The following is a 24,065-nucleotide window of genomic DNA, read 5'->3' as shown; positions in this document are numbered from 1 at the left end:
TCCCCCCTGGGGGCCGTGTGGCCTCCTAGAAACCTGGCCGGACAGATGCAGAGTTTGGGAATGAGGGTCCCTCGGTACCCGTCCTACTCTGTAAACCTCTGAGCAAAGGGCGCCACAGGAACACCTGCGTTAGAAATGCCCTGAACGAAAATCCTGTTTCTGACGATTCACGGAGGTATTTACTGACGGTTCCAGGTTACACACTTGGCTTATGAGGGACTGGGAACATCTTCCCGCCGCGCCGAACGGGAGATTCAAGTGGCAGGGAGAGCGGCTCCCGGAGGGAGGGGAAGGAGCCCAGTTTACACACCGTTGCGGGTGTGTGTGTGGCCCAGGCGATTCCTCTGAGCAGAGGTATTTGGCACAAGTGAGCGCTCCGTCTCCCACAGGCCCAGATGTCACCCGCCCACGTCCATGACAGGCTCTCCTCGAATGTGGAAGGAGGAGAGAAGAACTCCATCGGCAAGATGCACCTCCAGGCTGACGATCGTATCCTCGCAGCTGCGGGACACACAGCGCTTCTCCCAGGTGCAGGTCCCTGCGGCGCAGACACGCTTCCCCACCCGGCCGCGCTTCCCTGAGGGAATGACTCACTCTCAGCCCACAGCGTCCGGCAAGCAAGTATTGCTTTATTGCATCTATTTCCTAACTACAAAGGTAGCTGACACAAATGTCAAACATCCCCTTCCCAGGGGACATCCATCAGAAATGTTTCATGCAAGTCGAGGACGCGAAACGCACGGTAGGTGCTGGGGTTACAGGCAGGAGGGACGCCCTCGGGGAGCAGGACTGTGTGCACGCAGCCACAGAGCTTCCACTCTTCACAGGTATGTGCAAATGTGACAATATGGCTTTCAGGTTTTTGTTTATTTTCTTTGAGTTAAAAAAGTGAGACATAATCACACAGAAGAACATTTTTAAAATAATTCTTCCAGTGGGCGAGCTCTCTCACCCAAGGACCTGCACCCGTGGCTGCAGTTCAGGCTGGCTCCAGGAGGGGGCGTGACTTCCTAAGGCACAAGGATGGGGTTACACGTGTTTCAGTTCAACCATGCTTTTTTTGGTTATGTGGAATAAGCTGTTAATTGTACAAAATGCAGTAGTAAAGCCTACACTACCCTATCTGTTAACAGGAACTAATCTGAAACCTACTACAGTTGCCGCATGTTAAAACTTTGTGTTTTGGTAATCGTTTTCTTACATGAAGCAGAGTTATAAGGCTTCTGTGAAATAATAATCTTACAGCTGAACAAATATATTACACTCCCTTTGTACTGTTATTTACAGTTACTTCCCAATTTCACCATTTGGTAACACGGGGTGTTCTGAGCGCACTTCCTCCCGCTTGTAAAGTGCTCGGTTATCTGCAGGAGACGAGAAAACCAGCCCTGCTGCGGGGGACGGACCCCCGTGGAAGTCGCTGAAAAGCCGCGTCTGGAACTCAGCTGCGCCTCCTCACACGGATGCTGGGTATTGCTGGCTCGGAAGCCCTTGCTTGGCGAAGCCCAAAGACCACCTGTTATTTATTATTTATACATAAATATGTGTCTATATATGTACATACATGCAAATGCAACATCTGCCCTCCGATGAACAGATTTCTTTTCTTGTCCAGTAACCTACCTTGTGCTAGTCAACCTACTGGTGCTATGTTCAAAGCCAGATTAAAAAACAAAACCCTAGCATGCTACAATGAACAATCCTATGGTTTTAGTAACCCAGGGGAGGGAAAGATACTAGAGAGCTGAGATGACAAACTGGAAGATTTCTAAAATGCACTGAATGAGGCAACAAAATTGTATATTACAGCCGCCCAGGAAAAGTTGGAAAAAAGTAGGAAATGTGTTAGGTTTTCCTCCCAACGCCTAGCTTGCCAGTATTCTCTTCATTTATACAAAGTTTGATAAAGCCTCAGAATAAAATGTTTTTATAGCTTTGCTCCTACAAATACTTTCCTGGTAGCGGATTTAATGCTTAATTCTATGATGCCCTGATGCTGTGTTTAAATAAGGCACTCCCCGCGCTGAAATCCAGGTGCCCCAGGTGCCGTGGCATCAGGCTGCCAGGTGGGATGGCGCCCTTGAAGGGTCTGTCTCCTGCACTCACCCTACCGCACCCCTTTATTTTCTTCTTGAGATGACTTTTCCTTCAGAAGATGAAGCGGTCCGTCCTTCCATCCTTCCTTCCTTCTTCCCTTCTTTCCATCCTTCCTTCCGGTTAAAGAGCTACTTCTTTGTATGTGTAAAAATCTGCCAGGAGTTCTGAGTGGTACCACGTGTGTTCAGTTTATCCGGTCAGAAGTCTGCATGCTGAACCTCCACTGCCACTTGCCGAGTGGACGCCATGCAGCCCCTGAGCGAGTTCTGACGTTGCCAACTAAGAATGGGTGTTGGTGCTGGAGAGGTCGTTTCGTATGATTTCATTTACTGCAAGAAAACAAAAAACAGAGAAAGCATTAGGGAACACGGTTCTGCATAAAACTGTAGGTAAGCAGCCAGCAATTCCATCAGCTGTGCTTTCAGGACGTTACGTGCGGCCTGTGAAAGGAACCAGCTTCCTTCCCGCCTCGCGCCCTGTCCTCGAGGTGTCCTGAACCAGCGGCACAGCTGCCCGGGACCTGGCTGCTGTGACCAAGGCGCCGGTGGTCGTGCAGTCACTGTTCTGACCAGACACACATTGGGAGCCAGCCTCCGCCATCCCCAGGCGTCAGGGGCTCCCCCGGGGTCCTGGGCGCATCTTCTCCAGGCAGGGGAGCACCGCTGGGCGGTTTGTGGGTCCACAAAACTCACAGTTGGCAGACACTGGGAAGCACCTCCGGGAGCCCACGCTTGGTGACTGGCCCTCGGCCTCGTCGTCAAGCCAGAGAGAGGGCCGAAATCGGGGGGGGGGGCGGGGAGCAGGAGCCCCTCTGTCGGGGCTCTTCTTTCATCTGTTTCCTTGTCCACGGCCGCTATCAGCCTGTGATTTTTGGCAGCCAGGGAGGAAATGAGCACAGGCCATCATGGGCGAGCTGCACAATACCCCCTCCCTCCATCCCCGATGGGCATCCAGATAGGGGAAATGTCACCAGGGAGGTGTCACCACAGTCGCTTTCCTGACAGAACTTGGAGGTGGGGAGCGCATGCTCACGTCACGGAACTGCCGGGCTTCCCTCTGCTGCCCAGATAAACTCCATGTGTTTCTGCAAAGGCCCCGGCCTGTCCGAGGGCAGCTTCCTGAGCAATCAGTCCCTGCGCATTTCATCACCCCCCACCCCCGCCCCTAAATTCCCTTTCAACACCCACCCCCGACTGTTCGCAAGGATAACAATAATCAAACACAGTGGGGGGAACCAGGAATTGTGTCATGGGACCTGATAACAGAACTCGCTGGCACCGGTTCACAGTAAGGAACCCGAGCTGCAATCCCCAAACCCTGGCTCTTCCCAAAGGTGCGGCCTGGCCTGGACCCAGGGCCCTGGCGTCCGCCCGCCGACCGAGCCCCTGCCGCCTGGCCCGCCCGCCTGCCTGCAGAGGGCACGCCTCGACCCTGCCTGAGACACGGAAGTGACATACGGCCATCTGACCTGCAGCCACCTTCTCTGCAGGTGGCAAAGGGTGGCCGGGAGGCCCTGGGGGAGACTCTCCCTCCTCCGAGGCTCCTCACGGATGCCAATGGGGCAACGCCCGGGGCTCAGGCCTCGGGACACTTGTTCGGGAGTGTGCACGGGGTGGCTCCTCAGCAGCACGCAGGCAGCTTTCCCCCGACAGTCCCAGGTGCGGTGCCATCACCACCAGCCCCGACCGGCTTTCTCCCTCGTTCTCCTGGCATCTGCGCCAGGCCGCTGGCGCGCTGCTTCCTGACGCACAGATGGGTGCCGGGGACGGGAGGGGAGGTGCCCTTCTTCCCCATTTTACTGGTTCCACTCTCACTTGTTTAAGAGGCACACGTACGATTTGTATTTGGCAGAACATGGCCACAACAAAGACCATTTTAACAAGAAAAAGCCAGAAATCCTGAGTTTCTGTAATGTCACGTCTTGGAAAGTAAAAGTCTAACTGCACCGAGAGTGTTTCACCCTGAGCCGGCCTGCGGAACCCACGTAGGGAGACAAAGCCTGTGAGCGGAAAGAGGAGCCCGCAGGCGAGAGGGCAGAGACCAGTGACCGCACCTGGAGCTATGCAGCACGCATGTCTGCTTCTGCAGCCCCGGGTGCTCCACTCTTGCTCTCATGGCCTTCATCTCATTTACTCCTATATGCCACCATCAGCCGCGGGCACAGCAGGAGTGGGGCCAACAGGGCAACCACACGGTCAGCGATCCTGCAACGGGGTGGCAGCAGCCCCTGGGAAGGTGGAGACGGAGGCCACGGGATGTCTCAACCCAGGGCAAACCGAGCACTAAACACCAAGCAGCAGACACTTCACGGGCAAGGCAGTTGTAAAAAGCATCCCACAGGAAGTGATGGCCCCCCAACAAGAGCTGGGTTTTCATTCTCATCTAATGATCACGGCTGATCAAGCCCCAGAACACAAATCTGATCAGTGATAGGGAGGTTGTAAAGGTATAAAGAGCAATAATGATGGAGAAGAGGAGGGAGGCTGAAGGGAAGTGATGATGGAGAAGAGGAGGGAGGCCTGAAGGGAAGTGATGATGGAGAAGAGGAGGGAGTCCTCAGGGGAAGTGATGATGGACAAGAGGAGGGAGGCTGAAGGGAAGTGATGATGGAGAAGAGGAGGGAGTCCTCAGGGAAGTGATGATGGAGAAGAGGAGGGAGGCTGAAGGGAAGTGATGATGGAGAAGAGGAGGGAGTCCTGAGGGGAAAGAATAATGATGAACAAGCAGAGAGAGGTTTTAAGCTAATAAAGATGGACAATAAGAGAAAGGTTCAGGTGAGGACTTCCACCAATTGGAGGTGTAGGTGGAAACACTGTGCCTTCTCCCACAACCAAGTTTGAATACAACAAAGGTTTGGAGAACAAAGACGCAGCCAAAGAACAGAAAAATTGAACTATACGGACATCCGACAACAATGTTCAACCGGGACGGTAAGAGGGGCGGAGCCAGCAGCAGAGCGGGTCGGGCAGGAAGAATCCCCCACCCAGGCATGCAGGCAGCCAGAGTAGCAGCGGGTGGCAGCGCGGACCCAGTGAGGGTGTGGGGCAGGCTGGCTGCGGTCACACATTCGTGCGCAGACAGGCCAGCAGGGGAGTGAGCAGTGAGACGGACCATGCAGGCCCCAGCGGGTGAACCTAGTGAGTGCGCAAAGCCGCGGGCTGACCCAGGTCGCACATTCGAGTGCAGTGGGACAGACGCGGGACCCGAGGGTGGGAGGCGGCAGACTGCACCACCATTGCTCCTCTCTGACCCCGCCCCCACATACAGCGTCACAACCCAGCGACTGAGTTGCCCTGCTCTGGTGAACACCTAGGGCTCCGATCCTGTAACAGGCATGAACAGCCCAAAGGATGGTGCAAGAAGAACTCAAAGCCCCAGAGCCGATAACTCTATGCGACCGAGAAATTGCCAGCCTCTCAGACGCATAGTTCAAAATACTGGTGATCAGGATGCTCACAGAACTGGTTGATTATAGTCACACATTAGAGGAACATATGAAGGCTAAACTAATTGAAATGAAGGGAAATGCACAGGAAACCAATAGTGATGGAAAGGAAACTGGGACTCAAATCAAGGGGGTGGACCAGAAGGAAGGAAGAAATGACCAAACAGAAAAAAGTGAAGCTACAAGAATTCAAAAAAAATGAAGAGAGGCTTAGGAACCTCCAGGACATCTTTAAACGTTCCAACATCTGAATTATAGGGGTACCAGAAGGGGGAAAGAAACAGCCACGAGTGGAAAACTTATTTGAACAAATAATAAAGGAGAACTTCCCCAGTCTGGCAAAGGAAATAGACTTCCAGGAAATCCAGGAAGCTCAGAGAGTCCCAAAGAAGTTGGACTCAAGAAAGAACACCCCAAGGCACATCATAATTACATTAGCCAAGATGAAAATAAAGGAGGGGATCCTAGAAGCAGCAAGAGATAAGGGGACAGTCACCTACAAAGGAGTTCCCATCAGAATGTCAGTGGATTTCTCAAAAGAGACCTTACAGGCAAGAAGGGGCTGGAAAGAAGTATTCCAAGTCATGAAATCCAAAGACCTACAGCCAAGATTGCTTTATCCAGCAAAGCTTTCATTTAGAATGGAAGGGCAGATAAAGTGCTTCTCAGATAAAGTCAAGTTCAAGGAGTTCATCATCACCAAGCCCTTATTCTATGAAATGCTAAAGGGACTTATATAAGAAACAGAAGATGAAAAATATTAACAGTGAAAGGACAACAAACTCACAGTTATTAACAACCACACCTAAAACAAAAGCAAACCAAGAGGACAGCTAGATCAGGAGTGGAACTATAGAAATGAAGAACACATGGAGGGTTAGCAACAGGGGAGTGGGAGGAGGAGAAGGGGGAAGAAGGTACAGAAAATAGCATAGACAGTAGGTAGAAAATAGATAAGGGGGAGGGCAAGAATAGTAGGGGAATATAGAATCTAAAGAACTTGAGACACATGGTCATAAACTAAAGGGGGGGAATGGTGGGGGTGTGTGCAGGGTGGAGGGGAATGAAGGGGGGAATAGAACTGTAATGGTATAATCAATACAATATATTAAAAAATAAAATAAAATATTTTGTTAAAAAATAAAAATAAAAGTTTCTCACATAAGAAAAAGAGAAAGGTTCAGGTGAAATAATGATATAGGAGGAGGCTGGATGGGAATAACGATGGAAAGGAAAGGGAGGTCCGATCCATCATAAATTGGAAATGGGCGTGCAAGGTGAAACAACAATGGAAAGGCAAATGAAGGCCTGGTGCATCGTAATTACTGGACTGACTAGGATTCCCAGAGGCTGTCATGATGGAAGGTAGCCCGAGTGGTACCAAGAATGGGGGACTTTGATGAAAGCCTGATGGGGAATATGATGTGGATGGAAAAGAAGTCCTGGAATGAGTAATTACATGGAACAGGTGGTGGCCTGAGTTGGAATAGGCTGCTTGTTGAAAGGGACTCCTGGTGGGTTGTCATGATGAGGATGAGGATGGAGGCCTGAGGGGCTATCATTTTGGGAATGGAAAGGTATCTGAAATTTATTTTTTGTGGGAATTGAGGGAGTTGTGAAGTAATCAGGACGGGGACTGAGAGGGATGCTTGAGAGGTCATATGGGACAAAAGTGAGGGAGGCCTGAGGGGCAATAATGATGCGAAAATGGAGGGAGGCCAGAGGAGTAACAATCATGGGAACTGCAGGCTGGCCTGAGGGGGTGACAATGATGGGTAACCAAGGAGTGACAGTCCTGGGGGTCAGGAGGGAGGCCCGAGGGCATATAATGATAGGTATTGACAGGTGTCCTGAGGAGTGATAATGATGGGGATTGAGCAGATCTGAAGGGTAGCAATGTTGGGACTTGAGAAGGAGTCTGGGTAGTAAAGATGTGTTTTGGGGAGGAAGCCTGTGGCGTAACGATGATGGGGCCTGAGAGAGGAGCCCTGAGTGTAATAATGGTGGAGAAAGAGGGGAGACAGTAAGCAAAGAAGCTAGAATATTCTAGTTCCTCAAGTTTACACAGACCACAGGAAAATAACATCTGTTTGACAAGATAAAAGGGGAAGAAACTTCAGAAGTGGGCTTCCCCTACTGCCCACGGGGGCACCTGAACCTGGCGGGAGCACTCACAGTGGGTGGGAGTGGGGAAATCACTCAGCGTGTCCTGAGCTATCCAGGGCCCTAGTTCCCACCACGTGGCCACTTAGGTGCCGATCCTCCTTTCTGACCCCACTGGGGCTGTCAGAAGAATCAGGAGGCTGGAAGGGACCATCGGGTGAGCAAAGTTCCTCATCTGTCATCGTGGTCTGGTGGTTTCTGATGAGCAACTGTCCCTGCCTCCCTCCCAACCATGTGTTGGAAGTGCTGGGTCATCAGATCCTGCCTTGTCCAAGTCCAGAAATAGCAAGTTGGGGTCACAGTGTTGCAGACATCTTGGGAACTTCCTCAAGAACTGTCACAGATGCGCAGACATCCTCTAGGACCTTCCCCAAATCCTCCATAACACTGAGTGTGTGAGGCAGCAGGCCAGGATGGACAACTGCAGGGTGGACAATGCCCCACGCAGCTGTCTACACAACTGAGGATGGACAGCCGTAGAGCCACATTCTCTTCTGTTGATGCAATCTGTGTTACAATCCAGTCGGAAAAGCCCAACGGTTCCCACTTCACAGATGGACGACAAGCACATCATGGAAGGCCTGATGAAGGTCAAGTGCTTTCTTTGATGGCTGGGCTGAGAACCAAGGCATGGGACCCTCTGGCCCCACTCCTCTCCTGGCCACAACTTCCTATTTCTCTTCCATGAGGTCACAGTTCCACGTCCACATGAGTCCACAGCCCCCCAGGCTCTACATGGGCTATTTTGGGAGTGGCTCTCTCTTTGATGTGGTTGTGTCGATGACACCTACGCTTTCCCACAATGTCTTCTCTCTGCTGATAGTTTCCATTTCTTATTCAGCTTTTCCACCTACACCAAGGTTTTTTCTTTATAGAAGTATTTTGAACTGCAGGTAACATGTGACCCTCACTGCCTGTCAGAGACCTGAAAGCGGAACCTGTGCTTTGCCTCACGTCAGATGTCCCTCAACAGGATGTGGCGAGCTGTTACACCACAGTTTGATTTAATAAGAAGGTTTTTTCCCTTATATTTAATTTTTCTCTAAAGTGCTCCTAAGGTGGAAACTATTGTTTTTTTCTAAAACTTCTGTGGCAGTTCGGAGCCTTGTTCTAATCGGGGTTATGTATGCGGGATGTGTGTGTCATGCACACCCATCCACCTCTGCGTACGTATCTGCAACTGAGTGAAAGGGAAATCGCATTTTTTAAATACACAAGCTAAAATGTACAGCCTTTTTTTTTTACCTGTACTTACATTATCTGTAAATAGAAACCAAATTCTTCCTAGGATGACATGATCACTCAGCTCTTCACAAATTGTGCAAATTAAGGTGAAATGTCCCTTTCAAAGTAAAATGTTTGTACTTTCATAGGAGTTTCTTCTTTTTGATTGCGATTTTGAAAAAGCTGACCTAAAGCTGCGTGCTGCAGTGAAATATCCAAGTCCATCTCTCAGGTCTATCCGCAGGTTTCGTATGACTATTGGAAACAGCCCAAACAGGGAGAGAATCGTCCGAGGTTGAATATTGTTTAATGTATTTGTTTAATGAAGTTTCCCCACGATTCTGAATTCCTGGTTTCTGAAAGCCGCTGGGGATCTGAAATTCCATTTGCAGGACTGAGCAGAGCGCTTCCTCAGCCCAGGCCCCTGCACCCCCAGGTTTCTCGGCACTTGCACACTGTTCCGGACCTTTCCTCTGAGGAAGGAAAGGCAGGTACCATGACTGTGAGTGTTGTCCTGGAGAGACCACGGAGGGCTCAGCTGTGAGGCGAACAGGCTGAGGCCAGGACCTGGGGACCAGAGCGTGGCCACCAGCCCACACACCCTCCAGCCCGTGGTTCTGCATACTTCCAGACTAGGCCCGCCGGCTGCCCTGCAAACCAACAGGTGGGCACAAGTTGTTTTCCATTACTTCCTAGGGAGGTCATGCAGAGCCGAGGGTGGACAGACACAGGGCTGCTGTCCCCTCCTGTACCTGCTGTCTCCTCTCTTCCTCATTCTACCACCACTGTTCCTTCTGTCTGGTCCTTGCTGGTGTCACCTGCTCAGCCTCAGATGCGAGGTCTGCAAGGGGAGGAAGATGAGGGCACAGCTATCACCTTGTCAGGGACAGTTTCCCTCCAAAAAACCAAACCACCTACACCCACTGCCACCACCGCACACGCACAGGTGGTGTCCTGCCGGAGCCAGAAACACTTCCTCTCTGGTCATTTCTTCAAACATTTTTTTGTTAAATAGGAAAACAGGGACGCGACCAAAGGAACCGCACGGAGCCTGTCTGATCACCCACTTTCCGCTGTGTTGTGAGAACACACATGACGTGTCAGCATTTCCTTTGCTCTGAAACAAATGGCAAGTGCACCGAGTGTGCCCAGGGAAGATCTCGGGGCCCGGAGGTGGCCCACACGCCACCAAGGCTTCCTTTCGAGACCCCAGCCGCCCGGCCCCAGGGTCACAGTTTCTCACGGGAAAGGCAAGTGGAGGCCCAGCCTGGACCTAGCGGAAGCCCTACCGCAGGGGCACACTGTTGTTGTGAGCGCTCTTGGAGCTGAGGTGCTGGTGGTGGCCACCGCCCTGCAGGCCTCCTCATGGCCGGTTGGGACCCGCAGGGCCCTGGGATCCAGGCCGCTGACTGCAGTCTGCTCAGTTCCCGGAACGGCAGTGAGCGACCATGATCCTGTCTGCAGGAGACTTTGTCACCCACTGTCCTGGCCCCTGTTCTCTGCGAGGAAGTGACAGTGTGCTTCTGTGTGGAGGGACTTGGAATGAAGGGACACCAGTGTCACTTTAACCTGCAGGAGGAGGAAGCCCGGGCCCTGGCAGTGAGTGTGTCCCTTAGATCTCTGGAAGCACAGGACATTAGGTGACCAGAGTAAAGTAGAAATAGACTCTAGAGGAAAAGCAGCCCCCGGAAAAGTGACAGGAACTACAAAGAGCGTATCTAGGTGAGTTTGACCTCAAAGGTGGCCTGATGTCCCGCAGTCCAGACGCTACCTGGGCCATGTGATGCTTTTCGAATGGCAACCAATGAACTCTGAGGCCAAACTCCTGAAGCCTTACGATTTTGCCACTCCCCTCCGACCCCCATTCTGCCTGCTTCACGGCACAGCCTTCAAACCACCACTCCGAAGCATGAGCCAGTGGCCAGCGCCGGGGGCCTGCAGCCGTCCTTTCAGAGCCCTGGTGCGCTGTCCCTGCACCCTGAGCACACGCTGTCAGGAGCAGGGGCGCCTGCCAGACCAGGTCCAGTTCCCCTCCTGCCACTGAAGCCCACGTGATGAGGCTCCCGCACAGGGTGGGGCCCGAGGGTCCCATCTGTGAAAACACAGGCTTGGCCAAGGCCCCTCTCTGATCTCTGAGTCGGGGACTTCTCAGTCACCGCAGATGGAGGAACGGACTAGAGTTCCATGTGCTGGGGGATGGAAAGCACACGACCTCCAGTGCCTCGTTCCCAGCTCTCTGGCAGGGGGATGCTATTCTCATTACGGAGACAGGCTCAGAGAGGGCAGGAGGTGAGCCACATCAGGGGAGCAATCAGGTCACCGTGGGTGGGGTGCAGGGCAGTCAGGTTTCGCAACCGTCAGCAGAGTGGGCGGGGCTGCAGGCGGGAGGCGTCCTCGGCCTCCAGACTATTTTCTAAAGGCACAGCAATTGCTAAAATGCTCCACCAAAGGCTCCAATCACCTGCTTCTGTCAAGAAAAGGCTTTGTGCACACCCTAGCACTTTTTGGTAAACTTTCAGTTTACTAATTGTCGGAAAAAGATGAAAATTACTGGGCATGTGAGTGAAAGTCACGGTGGTCTGAAGTTAATGCAAAGTCTGAGCTCAACCACACGGCGCACGTGCTCTCACAAAGGACACAAGATGGTGGACGAGACGGGCTGGGCCACCTCGCTTCCGTTTCCGTGTTTCTCACAGGCACACGTGTCCCTTTCATCATCGGGACCGACGCCGGAGTGGGTTTTCGTTCCTGCCCCACAGAATCGGCAGCACAGTCGGTCCCTTCGGGGACCCAGCTCTGAGGCGTCTGAATTTTCTAGGTGGGTTTTCCCACAGACATTGATCTTAGCTCCTCAGGAACTGGGTTTGGGCTTAAAGAACAAGAAATCTGGTTCCTTAGTGTTAACCTGGCCATTGTTTTGTCCTTGCTTTTTTTTTTAAAAAAATTAAGATGGATAAGGACCATGCTTTGCAAATAACACATTTACCAATTAAAAACCCCATATTTGTTGACATAGGTGCCCAGGGGCTTAAGTATATGCACAGTTCACAGCATCTCCCTCTTTGCCAGCAGCTGTGTTGGCTCCACGGAAGAAGGCGACTGAACTAGGAGCTTCAACCCACGCACAGTGTCCGTCTGCGGCCCCTTCGTGAGTGAGTGGGCCCATCGGGGACACTGTCGCTTTCCGGCTCCTGGTTTTGTAACCAGCTAAAATGCTGGTTTTCCCTGAAAAGAACTCCTTTTTTAGAAGCCTTCACTGTCCTTTAGACCAAAGCGACCTGGGAAACAAACAAGCCTAGCGATCCCACTCGGGAGTCCACACAGGATTGCTCCCCGCGTGGCCTCCCGTCCCGCGGACTCTTTCTACGAAAGCTCGCAGCCGATGACGGCGACTCAGAGACACACAGGCACAGAGGCGGCGCTGACTTCCTGCTCCACGCCCTCCGAGGGGCAGAAAGGCGCAGCGGCTCCACAGGGCCCGAGGCATAAATGTTTTTATTTTTAAGGGAAAGCCAAAATAGCTTTTTGAGGAACAAAACAAAACAGGAAAGACATTCTTTCTCATTCCTAGAACTAGGAGGTAATTTTAAAAAGCACTTTCGAAGTTTCCCAGAAAACACACCTTTAGCTATAGTTAGTATTGTAACCTGAGTGCATAACAATTTAGTGGACACAGGAAACCAGAAATATCTCGGGCCAAACCTGTCTTTAGAGAAGCAGCTTCTGGGAAGGGTCCCAATTGCCGGCTGCCCTAAACCTGGACACTGCCCACCGATTCTGGGGCAGTTGTGACTTTCTCCCAGGGTCGGGGGGGGGGGGCGGGGGAGTATGACCCCTAGCGTCTGTGGTTTCGGTGGACTGTGGAACACCAGTGCTCATGCTTCCCACTGGTCCTCGTTGAAAGAATTACCGTCGGTGTGAGCGGAGGACATAAAAACTCCACCGTCAGAGCCACTTAGAGCCACGATTGAGATGAGAGAGTAGGGGGCGGAGCACGTGCTTTTGTTCTGTGGGGACAGTGCATCTGGCCCTGGGGGAGAGGCACTGGGTTGGGGGCGGTGCGGGGGAAAGCGAAGTGGTCTCTCTCATGTGGGTTTTGTATCTTCAGAAGAGGGGAACTCTTCCAGAGTCGGCCCTTAGTACCTGCGCCTTCCCCGATGGCGCTGGGTCAACAGTCCCCCAGAGGGCGGCTGTGTCCACCACGGCCCCTTGGCCAGCTGGGCTGCCAGCCTGGCAGGTCCTGCACCCAGTGCCACCTCGGCCGGGGCGCTAGCAACGGGGAACCCAGCCACGAGTGCGGGGCCACCGCTGTGACTCTGAAGATGCCGAGTGGCAACATCACTAAAGTCCTTTTTCACTTTCTGCTTTTTCTCAAAGATGTTTTGCGAAGCAGTGGAAAATAATATAGTTTTTCAAGTTTCATTAAAAAGTGAGTGCTCCTGTTACCTCGGGTGTCCTGGGCCTATTTCAGCCTTCACTTATTTTTATCTTTTTAACCCTAATCAGCCAGTGCCACGGGGCCTGCTATTTTCGGAAGGAGAGAGTGGGACAGCGGTGGGACTGACTGACAATAAGTCCCAGTTTTAATAAAACATGACCCTCCCCCTGGATGCGGGGCTGGCTGATGAGCACTGTTGAGCCACGGGACTGCCAGCCATTAAAACAGAATAATTTTCCTACCTTCCGTGCTGCTGCCTTATTTAGCCTGAATTCTCCAAATAACGCAAACGCCCTGGGTGGAAACTCCGGCACCCGTGGGGACCGCAGCCACGTGACCGGGCCTTCCCGCAGGCCGACCCCTCGCCTCCCTCCGCAGGGCGCCCGGGCGTGCGCCGGCCACACCGCCTGCCCATCAGTTTATCTGTGCCAGACGCCATCACTCACTGGGATCGTTAACCCGCCAACGAGCTTTTTCCAGGGCTCCCTTTGTGACACTGTAAAATACATTCCCCCAAATCGCGCAATTCCTATTTGAACAGAATTAACAGAATTGAAAAAGTAAAAACCGTAAACGCTCCCTTTAATTAAAACAACAACAACAAACGGGTCCAGAGCAGGAGAGCCTGCTGCTGTGTCCGGCAGGCTCTCTCGTGCAAGCTCCGGGGGACTCAAAGTCAAAGGCAAGAGCCAAGTGTTGCTGTCTTCCCCCTGGGGCGTGAAGGGGACGGTCAGGGGCAACTGCTGCTGTGAGTCTGGCTGTGCGAGGGCCGCCATGGCCAACCAGCCCTGGGGCAGCCCGGCCCCGCCAGGTGTCAGCCGGGCACTCCGGGCCGCCCACCAGGTGCCAGGTCTGGGTCAGAAGATGCTGCTCAGTAGGAAGCGCCCATTCCCGAGTTCACAGGAAGTGAAACCACACTTTCTTGTCTTTAAATGGGCCTCTGACAAAATCCTCACCTTAGCAAAGAATTCTTAGTGATTTTGTCAGGTGTGATGGTTGCATGGTAACCCAGGAAGAAAACGGCCACTTCCAAAACATGCCTGCCTGAGGACGGAGCAGNAGCATAATGGCTGTGAAATTAGGGGATGGGGTGGGGGAGAGGTCCGGGAACCGGCTCTTATTGTCCCGGCAGCCACAGCTGGAGGACCATGAAGTAAGGGCGCCCTGCTGCGCCGGTGTCTGGGTGAGGAGCCTGCCGTCCCAGCACACTATTCATGCCGCTCCAGGGGACATTTGAGATTTTCATAATTAAAAACTAGCACCAGCACCATCTCCAGCAAGACGCCGGAGCCCAAGGGAAACTGGTGGTTGGCGGTGAGCCCACCGAGTGTGGCCGGCTCTCTGGGCACCCAGGGGAGGCAGAGGACAGCAGGGAGCAGCCACGTCGAGGGCCATCCTGGGCCCGGCCCCGCAGGTCACCCGAGGGCACTGGGGCTGCCCCTGCTCCTCGTGACACCGGGGACTGGCCATGTCATGTGGATCTGAGAGGAACACGTGAACAGGGGCCCCAGACCTGATCCGCACCCACATGAATGTCTGACGTGGCGGGCCGTCGGGGTGGCCAGGAGACACAGAGAATGGGCCATTTGGTGCCTCGGGAGAATTCTGCCCTTGGTTCACTTCTCTGGGGCCCCTCCCCTTCAAAATATCCGAAACCTCATTCAAATCTTTGAGAAGAAACTCTGCACTAGTTTTTTTTTTTAATTGAAAACATAACAATACAAGTGACATTTGCTTGAGGTTTGAGGACCACCTAAAAATGCTGAGGCGTGCAGGCTGGGGAGCGGCCGAGGCTCCCCCGTGGCCGTGGAGCTGCAGGGGGCAGCGTGGCCCTGTGACAGCTGCTCTCGAAGAGCCGGGCGCTCTCACCTTGGGGCCAGAGGTGGTCGGCCGGCAGGTCCCAGGGCCGACTGCGGCTAACTCGCCCTACCGAGAACGACCCACAGGTCTGCAACTCCCAGGGTGAGCCTTCCTCCCTCAGCCTCTGCTTCCGTTTCGGCCTCGGCCTTGGCCTTGGCCACTAAGTCTCCAGCAAGGGCTGCCTGGACCTTCAGCAGAGCCCCACACACAGCCCCCGCCCTGCGCGCCCCCACCTCCCGGGGCCACCTTTGTCTCTGGCCTCCTACATCTGGTCCAGGATCGGGCCTATCCCCACAGGAGTCTTGCACACGACCATGTGAACCCACTTGCCCCAGGCCGACTGCATCCACAGCCCACTCAGCCGCCAGCTCTCGACCCTGGGTGGCTTCTGCTCTTTCCCACCCGCTGCCCGAGCGAGCACTGCCCAGATGGACATCTGTCCTTGAGAGCCCTGTGTGCCTCCTCGAGATGGGAGACCCATCTCGTCCTGCCCCAGTCTGCTCCGCCCTGGCGGCATTCAGGTGCACCCTGACACCCTGCCCTGCAGCCCGGCGCTGAAGCTGCCACCAGGGATGCCCGAGACCTGCTCTCGGGCTCGCCTGTCCACTTGAAGAGAGGCCACCTGGTGCCCCTGCCATGCCAGAGGCGTCCACAGGGTCCCGCCCTCACCGCATGGTTCTTCCATGGCTTGTCCACACCCCCACTTGACCGAGCCCACCCTGAGGGTAAAAACTGTACCTGTGAGCATGGACAAAACTGACCGACACAGAGCCTGTGTTTTCAGTCTGTAAAGGTCTGATGGGAAAAACCAGAGGAGGCGTGAAGAGGAACGCAGCCCCCCAGCTGGTCAGTCCCCCTTAAAAATCCCTGATTTGGAAACAAAAGGAAGGAGAGAGAGGCTGAGTCGGAAAAACACAGGCAAATGAGACAGGTCCCATAATCTCTGGGACGTATTGACCCTGGAGTGGAAACAAACACCCGAAACTGAATTTTGGAATTGATTATCCAATTATTAATCTTTACGGAAGCTGTGCCAACACCGCACGTAATGAGCAATTCATCAAAGCGCGTTCGGTGTCACGGAAGGTGCAGCCTGAGCAAAGGCCATTACGTCCGGTAATTGCACATTAGTGGGCTTTCGTCCTCCCAAATCGAATCAGCGGGGCTGGCATGCACGTGCGCGGACTCTCTGTAATGAGGACGTGCCCCCGCCAATCGCCCAGATCGGCAGCCGGGTGGGACCCCCGAGACCACCTCTCGGCCCAGGTGCTGGGGTGGCGTGGCTAACAGCCCTGGACAGAACAGGCGGAGCCCTCGGCTGCGTTTCCTTCCTGAACGCAGACAGGATGCCTGGGGTCATGAACAGGGGACCGTGGTGTGGCCAGGGACACCTTCCCATGTTCTGGGGGAAATTCTGTCCACCTTCTGCTCCCAAACTTGACAGCTGGGACCCTCTCCTGGAGTCACACTGAGCAGAGAAACCTGCTCAGGTGCAGAGCGGGCAGCCATCACCTTGGCCCTGGTCTCGATTCCCCTCCAAATCCCTCCTGACCCCACGCTGGCCCCTGGGGCTCTCTCCAGCCACCGCCCCCACAGTTCCCTGGGCGCCCTGCCGGGCACTGTACAGTGGCACCGCCCTGTCCTCTCAAATTGTCACCTAGATTCTGACCTCTGCCTAGTGTTTGCTTCACTCTCTCGACCCCGCTACCGTTTTCAGGGGTCCGGGACCCGACCTGCTCTGTGTCCGTATGGCCCTGTGGAGCCAGAACACAGCGTGGGACCTGCACACTGGGGCTGCTTTCTGGCTGTGGAGGAAGCTGGGTGACGCCCCCGCCCCCTGCAGGGCACGGTCACTGCCTGGGAATCTGCGTGGTGTTTGTCTGCCACGGGTCTTTCTTTCCAGGGGGCTATGAGCTACCTGTTTGGAAAATGTGGTTTTAATTCTTATGCTGGTTTGTCTAAATTTGTTTTCCGAAGAAGCCTCAGAGGAAAGACTGACTCTGTGGAAAACGAGCGATTTGGAGATGCCGGTGAGCCATCGACGTTCATTGGACAGGAGGCCAGTGAGCCGGCTGCTGCCACTGGACTGAGGCCACTGGGGCTGGGCAGGGACAGAAGACCCAGACGGCGTGGAAGGGGCCCTGAAGCACACAGTTTGGGAGCTGGGGTCAACATCCTGCCCCTCCACAAGCTGTGGGACATTTAAAATCCACTTCCACGTTCAAGAGCAAAAAGGCACGTATTACCAAATGTCCTGGAGTTCAGCGAGCTGGTCAGGTGGAGATCCCTGGACTGAATCACAGTGGCCAAACGCCTCAAAAAATCCCCGTGTGCGTGTGCGTGTGCGTGCTCCCAGACCTGATATTCGGGGCTACGAGGCGAGAGGGAGACCTGCTCTACACTGGTGGGCTCCTTTAACCAGTGGGCCCAAGGGGAACTGCCACTTGGCAAGTGCGCTGGACGTGGCGAGGGAGTGGGCTCCGCTTCCCACTCACACCCCACCCTCCCCTGGGGCTGGGCCGCCCGCATCTCAGCCACTCTCACCCTCCCAGGAGGCTGGGGGCTCTGAAGACTCAGCAAGGGGGACAACAGAGGGGAGTGTGGGTCAGGAGCGTGTTCGGTGGACATCGGCGTTTCCTCGGCTGGAGGCCACGGGGCCTGCTGCCACCTGGCCCTGGGACCAGAGAAAAAAGGACGCCCGCCCGAGGGGAAGCCACGGGCGGGCAGGGCCAGGCCGTGCCTGGAAAGGTTCCCTTGGGAGCCCCAGTCACGGTGCGGCTCCCGGGCACCCGCCAGTTCTGGCGAGCGCGGGTCTGTCTGTCCCCACTGTGCAAGGCTTTGGTCTGTGTTATCATGGCAGGAAGCTGCCTGCAGGGTGGGAAGCTGGCACCCGATCCAGTGGAAACCACCGGTTCCACCCCAGGGAGGGAGAGAGACTGTGCAAAGCGCATCGCACCTCCCGGCCCCTGTGGCGATGAAGATAAGGGGGGAGGGACGCGCGCTCGGTCCAAGTTCCAGCTCGTGCTGGAAATGGGGCCATAAGCAGCAAGGACCCCGAAGTGACAGACAGGCGCTGACACAGTTTCTGAACTCCTTCCTCAAATGCGAATGAGTTAAAAACCACTGGTGCCCCTGCCCCCCGCCAGAGCTGTCCTGCGGCTGATTTTCACCCGAGCCTTCCCACACTCCTGCGGAGTCTGGAGCAAACGTTCAGGAGACAGAGGGACCCCCCAACCCCCAGGGCCAAGGCCGCCACGGCCCTCCAGCCCCTCCAGCCGTCGGCCAGGAGGAAGTAACTCTGCCGCGCTGGGAGTCTGGGAATCCCCGCAAACAACCTTAAATCCACAGAAATAATTGAAGTATGCGTCTGCTGAGCTGCTTGGTCCCATTCTGATTTTTATTACAATGTCAACAAGAGTTTAATTTGTTTTAAAGTTTAGGTTCTTAAACCGGAGTGATATACGGTAGTTTACAGCGTGCTGGCAACAGCTACTGTGGAAAAAGAAACGCACATAGAAAGGCAACTGTGAGCCGCCGCGGAGAGGGCGGGAGCCGCGCCAAGAGCAGCAAACGGCGGGCTCTCCCCACGGGGACCACGGGGACCGCAGCAGCCCCGACACGTGACCCCGGGACGTTTCCCTCCCTGGCCGATCCTGCCCGGGCCGTGATGAAGAGGAAATGTCCTGAAGTGTAATTTCTCTCACTAAACGTTCGCAGATGCTAGCTGGTCCCCGGCGGAGCCCCCGCCGTATCAGGGCCCCTCCCTCAGCGGGGTCCCAGGGCCCAGGCTCAGGCCGTAGAGGGGTGGGCAGCCGGCCGCCGGTGCACAGAGGGTGTGCTGTGTGCCCTTCACACGCCCGGGCGGAACTGAGCAGGAGGGGGCCCGCACGCCCGTCCTGCTCCAGCCTCAAACAACTTCTGATGCAAGGCGCAGCCCCGCGAGAGTCGTCTGCGGGACGCGGGGCACAGAACTGTAGACTCACCCATTTCATGGGCAGAGGAGGGAGGGGGTCGTCCGCCAAGGAGACCAGGGGTGCTGCCCACGGGGGTCCTGACCCACAGGGTAGAGGGAGCGGGCGGCCCAGCTGCTGGGGCTCAGCCGGGGCCCCAAGGTGATGGCAAGGTGCCCCCCACCCCCGCCACGTCTGCAAGGCCAGACAGCGTCTCTGCTGCCCCTTTCCTCCCCCTCTCGCGACGGCTGGACCGCAGCCAGGGCCTCAAGTAAATCACAGACTTTCTCGGTGTGGCTGAGGGCTCTGGGCTGCCCCGGTCTTCCAGGCCCTATCTGAAACAACAGCAGCTGCCAGGGCCTGATAGGGCCGGGCAGGCAGGCCTTCCCCCCTGGGTGGGGGAGGGGGTGGGCTGGGGGCCGATAACTGCCCACCGGCCCACCTCCGAGACCGCATCCTGCACTGTCTGCCGGGTTGGAGACAAAGGAAAACCAGCTCCGGGGCTCAGGAGGGAGGGCCCGCTGACTGGCCCATTGTCCCAAGTATCAGGCTGTGATTAGCGGGTCCCTGGGCCTGATAAGGGCGGATGTTTCAGAAGGCGGAACAGGCTTTGTTCTTTACATTATAATCTGAAAGGAAGGAAGAACCAGGCTTCAAAATTCAAACTGCAAAAGGTAAAGGGACTCCAAATTCCGTGTGCCCAACCTACGGGAACGTGACAGAGAACCTCCAGCCTGCCCAGGAGGTGAAGTTCACGTCGCCTCATCCCTGATTCAAAGGCAGCCCTTGGTCCGTCCGGCTGGTGTGGCTCAAGCCCCGGCCCGCAGACCAAAGCATCACCAGTTCGATTCCCACTCAGGGCATGTGCCTGGGCTGCAGGCCAGGTCCCCGGTAGGGGGTGTGCGAGAGGCAACCACACATGGATGTTTCTCTCCCTCTCTTTCTCCCTCCCTTCCCCTCTCTTTGAAAATAAATACATAAAACCTTTACCAAAAAGAAAGACAACCCGTCATTCAACTAAACAGCCAGAGCCCGAGAGGCGCACCTGTTTTACCTCCTAGAGGAAAAGACGGCACCATCTGCCATCAGCGCGGTGCTCTCATCACACAAACCCAGAAGCTGAATTTTCTTCCGACGGACGCTCCTTAGGAAAGGAGCCTGGGGACCACAGGTCCACCCCACAGAAATGGAAACCGTCCATCCGGGACGCACACGGGCCTTGAACTCTGCGAGCGCAGAGTCCCCTCTGGCGTATGGCATTTTAGAGGCGCACTGAGCAGACAGCAACACCCAGCTGAACCCCAAATGCTCCTTAAGCTTAGGAGAAGCAGCAGCCCCAGACCCGTCCTTACGGACGCCCCCGAGCGGGGCTGGTCTCTGCCTCTGAGGGTTTGCCTTTTCTGGGCATTTCCATCGGAAGGAGCCACCCAGTCTGTGGTCTCTCGCGTGTGGCTCTTCGAACTTCTCACCGTGTTCCCAGGGTCACCCCATCCCAGCAGGAATTAGTGCTTCATCCCTCCCGCTGGCTGAATCATACTCCATGGCCTGACCGTGCCACCCTCTGCCACCTAGTGCCCAGTCGCTGGACGTCTGGGTTGTTCCAAGCACTGCACCGCTGCCACTAGTGGTGCCGGGCACACCTGTGCGCCAGTGCGTGTGGGCGTCTGTGCTCACTTCCCTCGGGCAGAGGCCTGCAGCGGAACGGGGGTCAATCCAAATTTGTTTCACTTTTAAGACCTCGCCCCAATGACAAGAACTGTGTGAGAGTTTCCATTTCTCCACATCCTCCTCCAGATCTGCCGTCTCCCCCACCAGGGCAGCCCTTGCCGGGGGAAGGAGCAGGATGTCCCTGGCACTGGCATTTCACTTGCGTCCCTGTGACCAGGGACAGGGAGCACGTTGTCCTGAGCTCAGGGACATTCAGGCATCTCTTTGCAGCAACGTCTGCTGAAGCCTCTTGCCTGGGTCCCGACTGCGCGCTCCGGCGTGTGGCAGAGACGCGGCCTTCTGGGCACAGGTCCTCTGTCAGGTGTGTGTTTGGCAAACACATCCCTCCTGCCTGCAGCCTGCCTCGTTTTCTTAATGGCATCACCTGAAGCACGAACATTCTGAATTTTGATGAGGTCCAACGCATCAACTTGTTAATTTTATGGGCTGTGTTTCTGGTGTCACATCTGAAAAATCGTTGCCTAATCCAAGGATTGAAGAATTGTCTCATATAGTCTCTCCTGAGTTTTATTGCTTTAGCTCTTATATTTAATTCCATGATCAATTTCAACTTAATTTTTTGTGGATGGTGTGAGATAAGAATCTAAGTTCTTTTCTTTTTTTTGTATCTGTAGATCCAATTGTTCCAGGATGTTTTGTTTAAGTCTATCCTCTGCCCCAAGTAAACGGCTCGGCACGTCTGTTAAAAGTCCATTTACCATAAACACAAGGGCTTCCTTCTGGGTGCTCACTCTGCCCCACCGATCTGGGCGTCCCGTGGCAACGCGGCTCTCCGGGGATATTGCAGCTCTTTGGTCAGGCTGGAACTGAGACGTGTGCACCTCCCGACTTTGGGGGTTTTTGGGTTTTTGTTTTCAAAATTGCTTTGGCTATTCTGGATCTTTGCAATTCCATATAAACCTTAGGATCCTTTTGTCAGTTTTTGAAAAAAATCTGTTAAAATTTTGGTAGGGACCACGTTGATTCTATAATTAATTCCCACGGGATCAGCATTAATCTTTAAACTTCAGCCAGGCTCGCGGTGGGGCCAGGCCGGGGCGGGGCCTGGAGAGGCCCCCAGCACACGCTCAGTAGGGGCCTTGCAGGCCTAGCTGGCAGGCAGGGCTGGTCCACCGCTCGGTTTCCTTGCTGGTTTATGTCTCGTCATTCCGCCCATTGTTGAAGTCCCCAGCCATTAGTTTTTGATTGTCTTTCAAGTTATCCCTTCAATTCTGCCGGTTTTTGTTTCATGTATCATGGGGCTCTGTTGTTAGGTGCAAATACATTCACAATTGTTACATCTTTCTGCTCCGTTTACATTCTACTCATTGTAAAATGTGCTATTTGTCTGCAGTAACATTTTGGGGGCCTAACTCTACTACTTCTGGTGTTAGAACAGCTTCTCTATGTCTCTTTTGGACGCTATTTGCATGACACGTCTCCTCCACCCTTTTACTTTCGACTTCTTCGTGCGTTGACTCTGAAGTACACCCTTTGCAGACAGTGTACCAATGGGCCCTGTGGGTTTTTCCGGCCTGTTCTCACAAGCTCTGCCTCTTTACTGGAGTGTGCAGTTTGTTTGCATTCAATGTAGGGTCTACACTTGCCATTTTGGCATTTGTTTTCACGTCTTGTGGTTTTGTTTGGTTTGTAGTGGTTGTGGTTCCTATGAGCGATCTTTCACGGCCCCCTTGCTTGTTAAATATATATTTGCTGGTATCTCATTTAAGTGTCTTTTAGCTCTCGTTTTGTTTACTGTATATTTTTATTTTCTTAGTGGTTTCTCTAGATCAGGGCTGTCAGACTCACTTTCACCAGGTTCCACATCAGCTTTGCGGTCGCCTTCAAAGGGCCGAAATAATTTTAGGACTGTACAAACGTAACTACTCCTTAACTGGTAAGGAATTGAAATTACATTCGGCCCTTGAAAGGAACTGCGAGCTGACGTGGCCCCCAGTGAAAATGAGTTTGACACCCCTGCTCTAGAGAATACGATATGCATTTTAACACAAAATAATTTCAGATTGATACCTATCTATGTCTAGTAACATAGAGGCACTTTGTTCTGATACCGCCTCCTCCCCACCCCGCCTCCGTGCTATTATGAAGCGCGCCCTTCAGTTCCTGTAGGTCAGGTCTGCTGGCAACACACCTTCTGCATCTTGCTTTTCTGGGGATGGCTCTCTGTCCCCTTTTCAAGGCCAGTTTTGCTAGATGTGGGCTTCGCGGTCAGTGGCCGGTCTCCTCAGCCCTGTGACTCCGGCACCTGCCTTCTGGCCCTGGGGGGGCGAGTCGGGGGCCGTGCACCCGAGGGAGGGGCCACGCAGTGGCCAGTGTTTGTCTCCTGCTTCCAGGACTGTCCCGTTGTCTCTGACTTTTGACAGTGTGGTGTGACTAGGTGTGACTCTTGGACTTGACGTGAAATTTGTCAGCCTTCTCGGATGTGTAAAGTGATGTTTTTCAGTGAACTCAGAAGATTTTGGCCATTATTTCTGCCAATATATTTTTTTATCCCTTTCTCTCTTCTCTCTTCCTAGATTCCCATGACTCAGATGTTTATGCGCTTTACGATGTCCCTACATTCGTTTTTCTTCATTTTTTCTATTCCTCAGACCTTCCTTCCAGTTTGTTGATTTTTCTCTCTGCTGGTTCCAGTGTGTCATTCACTGACTCTAGCAAGTTTTTAATTTCATTTATTGTGTTTTTAAACTCTAGGATTTCTACGTGGCTCTCTTTTTAAATAACGTACTTCAGCCACATTATTGAAGTTTTCTGTTTGGTGAGGCACAGCTGTCACACTCGCTTCCATTTCTCCACACGGGGCTTCCCTTGGTGCCCCGAAGGGATCCAGGCCAGCCGATGTGAAGCCTTGGCTACTGAATCCAGCACCTGGGCCACCCGGGGCCACCTGGGCGCACAACGGTCTGCTGCACATGGGTCGGTCTTCTTCCCTGGGTTTGAGAGACGTTTCCTGTGCACGTCTCATAATTTCCTGGTTGAAACTGGACTTCACAGATAATATTTCATAGCAGAATCAGCCCTTTTCCCATGATCTGTTGTTATTGTGGGCCCCATTTTTCTCCGTGTGGCCGCTTACGGGATGAGTGACTTTTCTGAACTCATGGTGTGGCACTAAGTTCTCTGTCCCCCTTTTAAATAATTCCTGTTTTTATTTTAACTC

The 24,065-nt window shown here is 54.0% G+C and overlaps 1 protein-coding gene across 5 annotated transcripts in view; it reads right to left on the bottom strand.

Moving 5' to 3' along the window:
- Positions 1-609: 609 nt before the first annotated feature.
- The window catches only part of NFATC1 (nuclear factor of activated T cells 1), an 86,659-nt gene continuing 63,203 nt past the window's right edge, over positions 610-24,065 (bottom strand). For 3 of the 5 annotated variants that reach the window (XM_037036084.1, XM_037036112.1, XM_037036092.1), the window contains exon 10: positions 610-2,426. In XM_037036084.1, the coding sequence (XP_036891979.1) occupies positions 2,377-2,426 (50 nt within the window). In that variant the 3' untranslated portion in view covers positions 610-2,376. Of the gene's footprint in view, positions 2,427-9,173; positions 9,185-11,442; positions 11,453-24,065 lie in introns of those variants that run through there. The other 2 variants (XM_037036101.1, XM_037036122.1) reach the window with 1 other exon arrangement.

This window comes from Sturnira hondurensis, unplaced genomic scaffold (assembly GCF_014824575.4).
Source record: "Sturnira hondurensis isolate 20B ecotype Veracruz unplaced genomic scaffold, ASM1482457v3 Scaffold0001872, whole genome shotgun sequence".
Lineage (NCBI taxonomy): Eukaryota > Metazoa > Chordata > Mammalia > Chiroptera > Phyllostomidae > Sturnira > Sturnira hondurensis.
The sequence above is the reverse complement of the archived record's forward strand: the minus strand, read 5'-3'. Positions and strand labels throughout refer to the sequence as shown.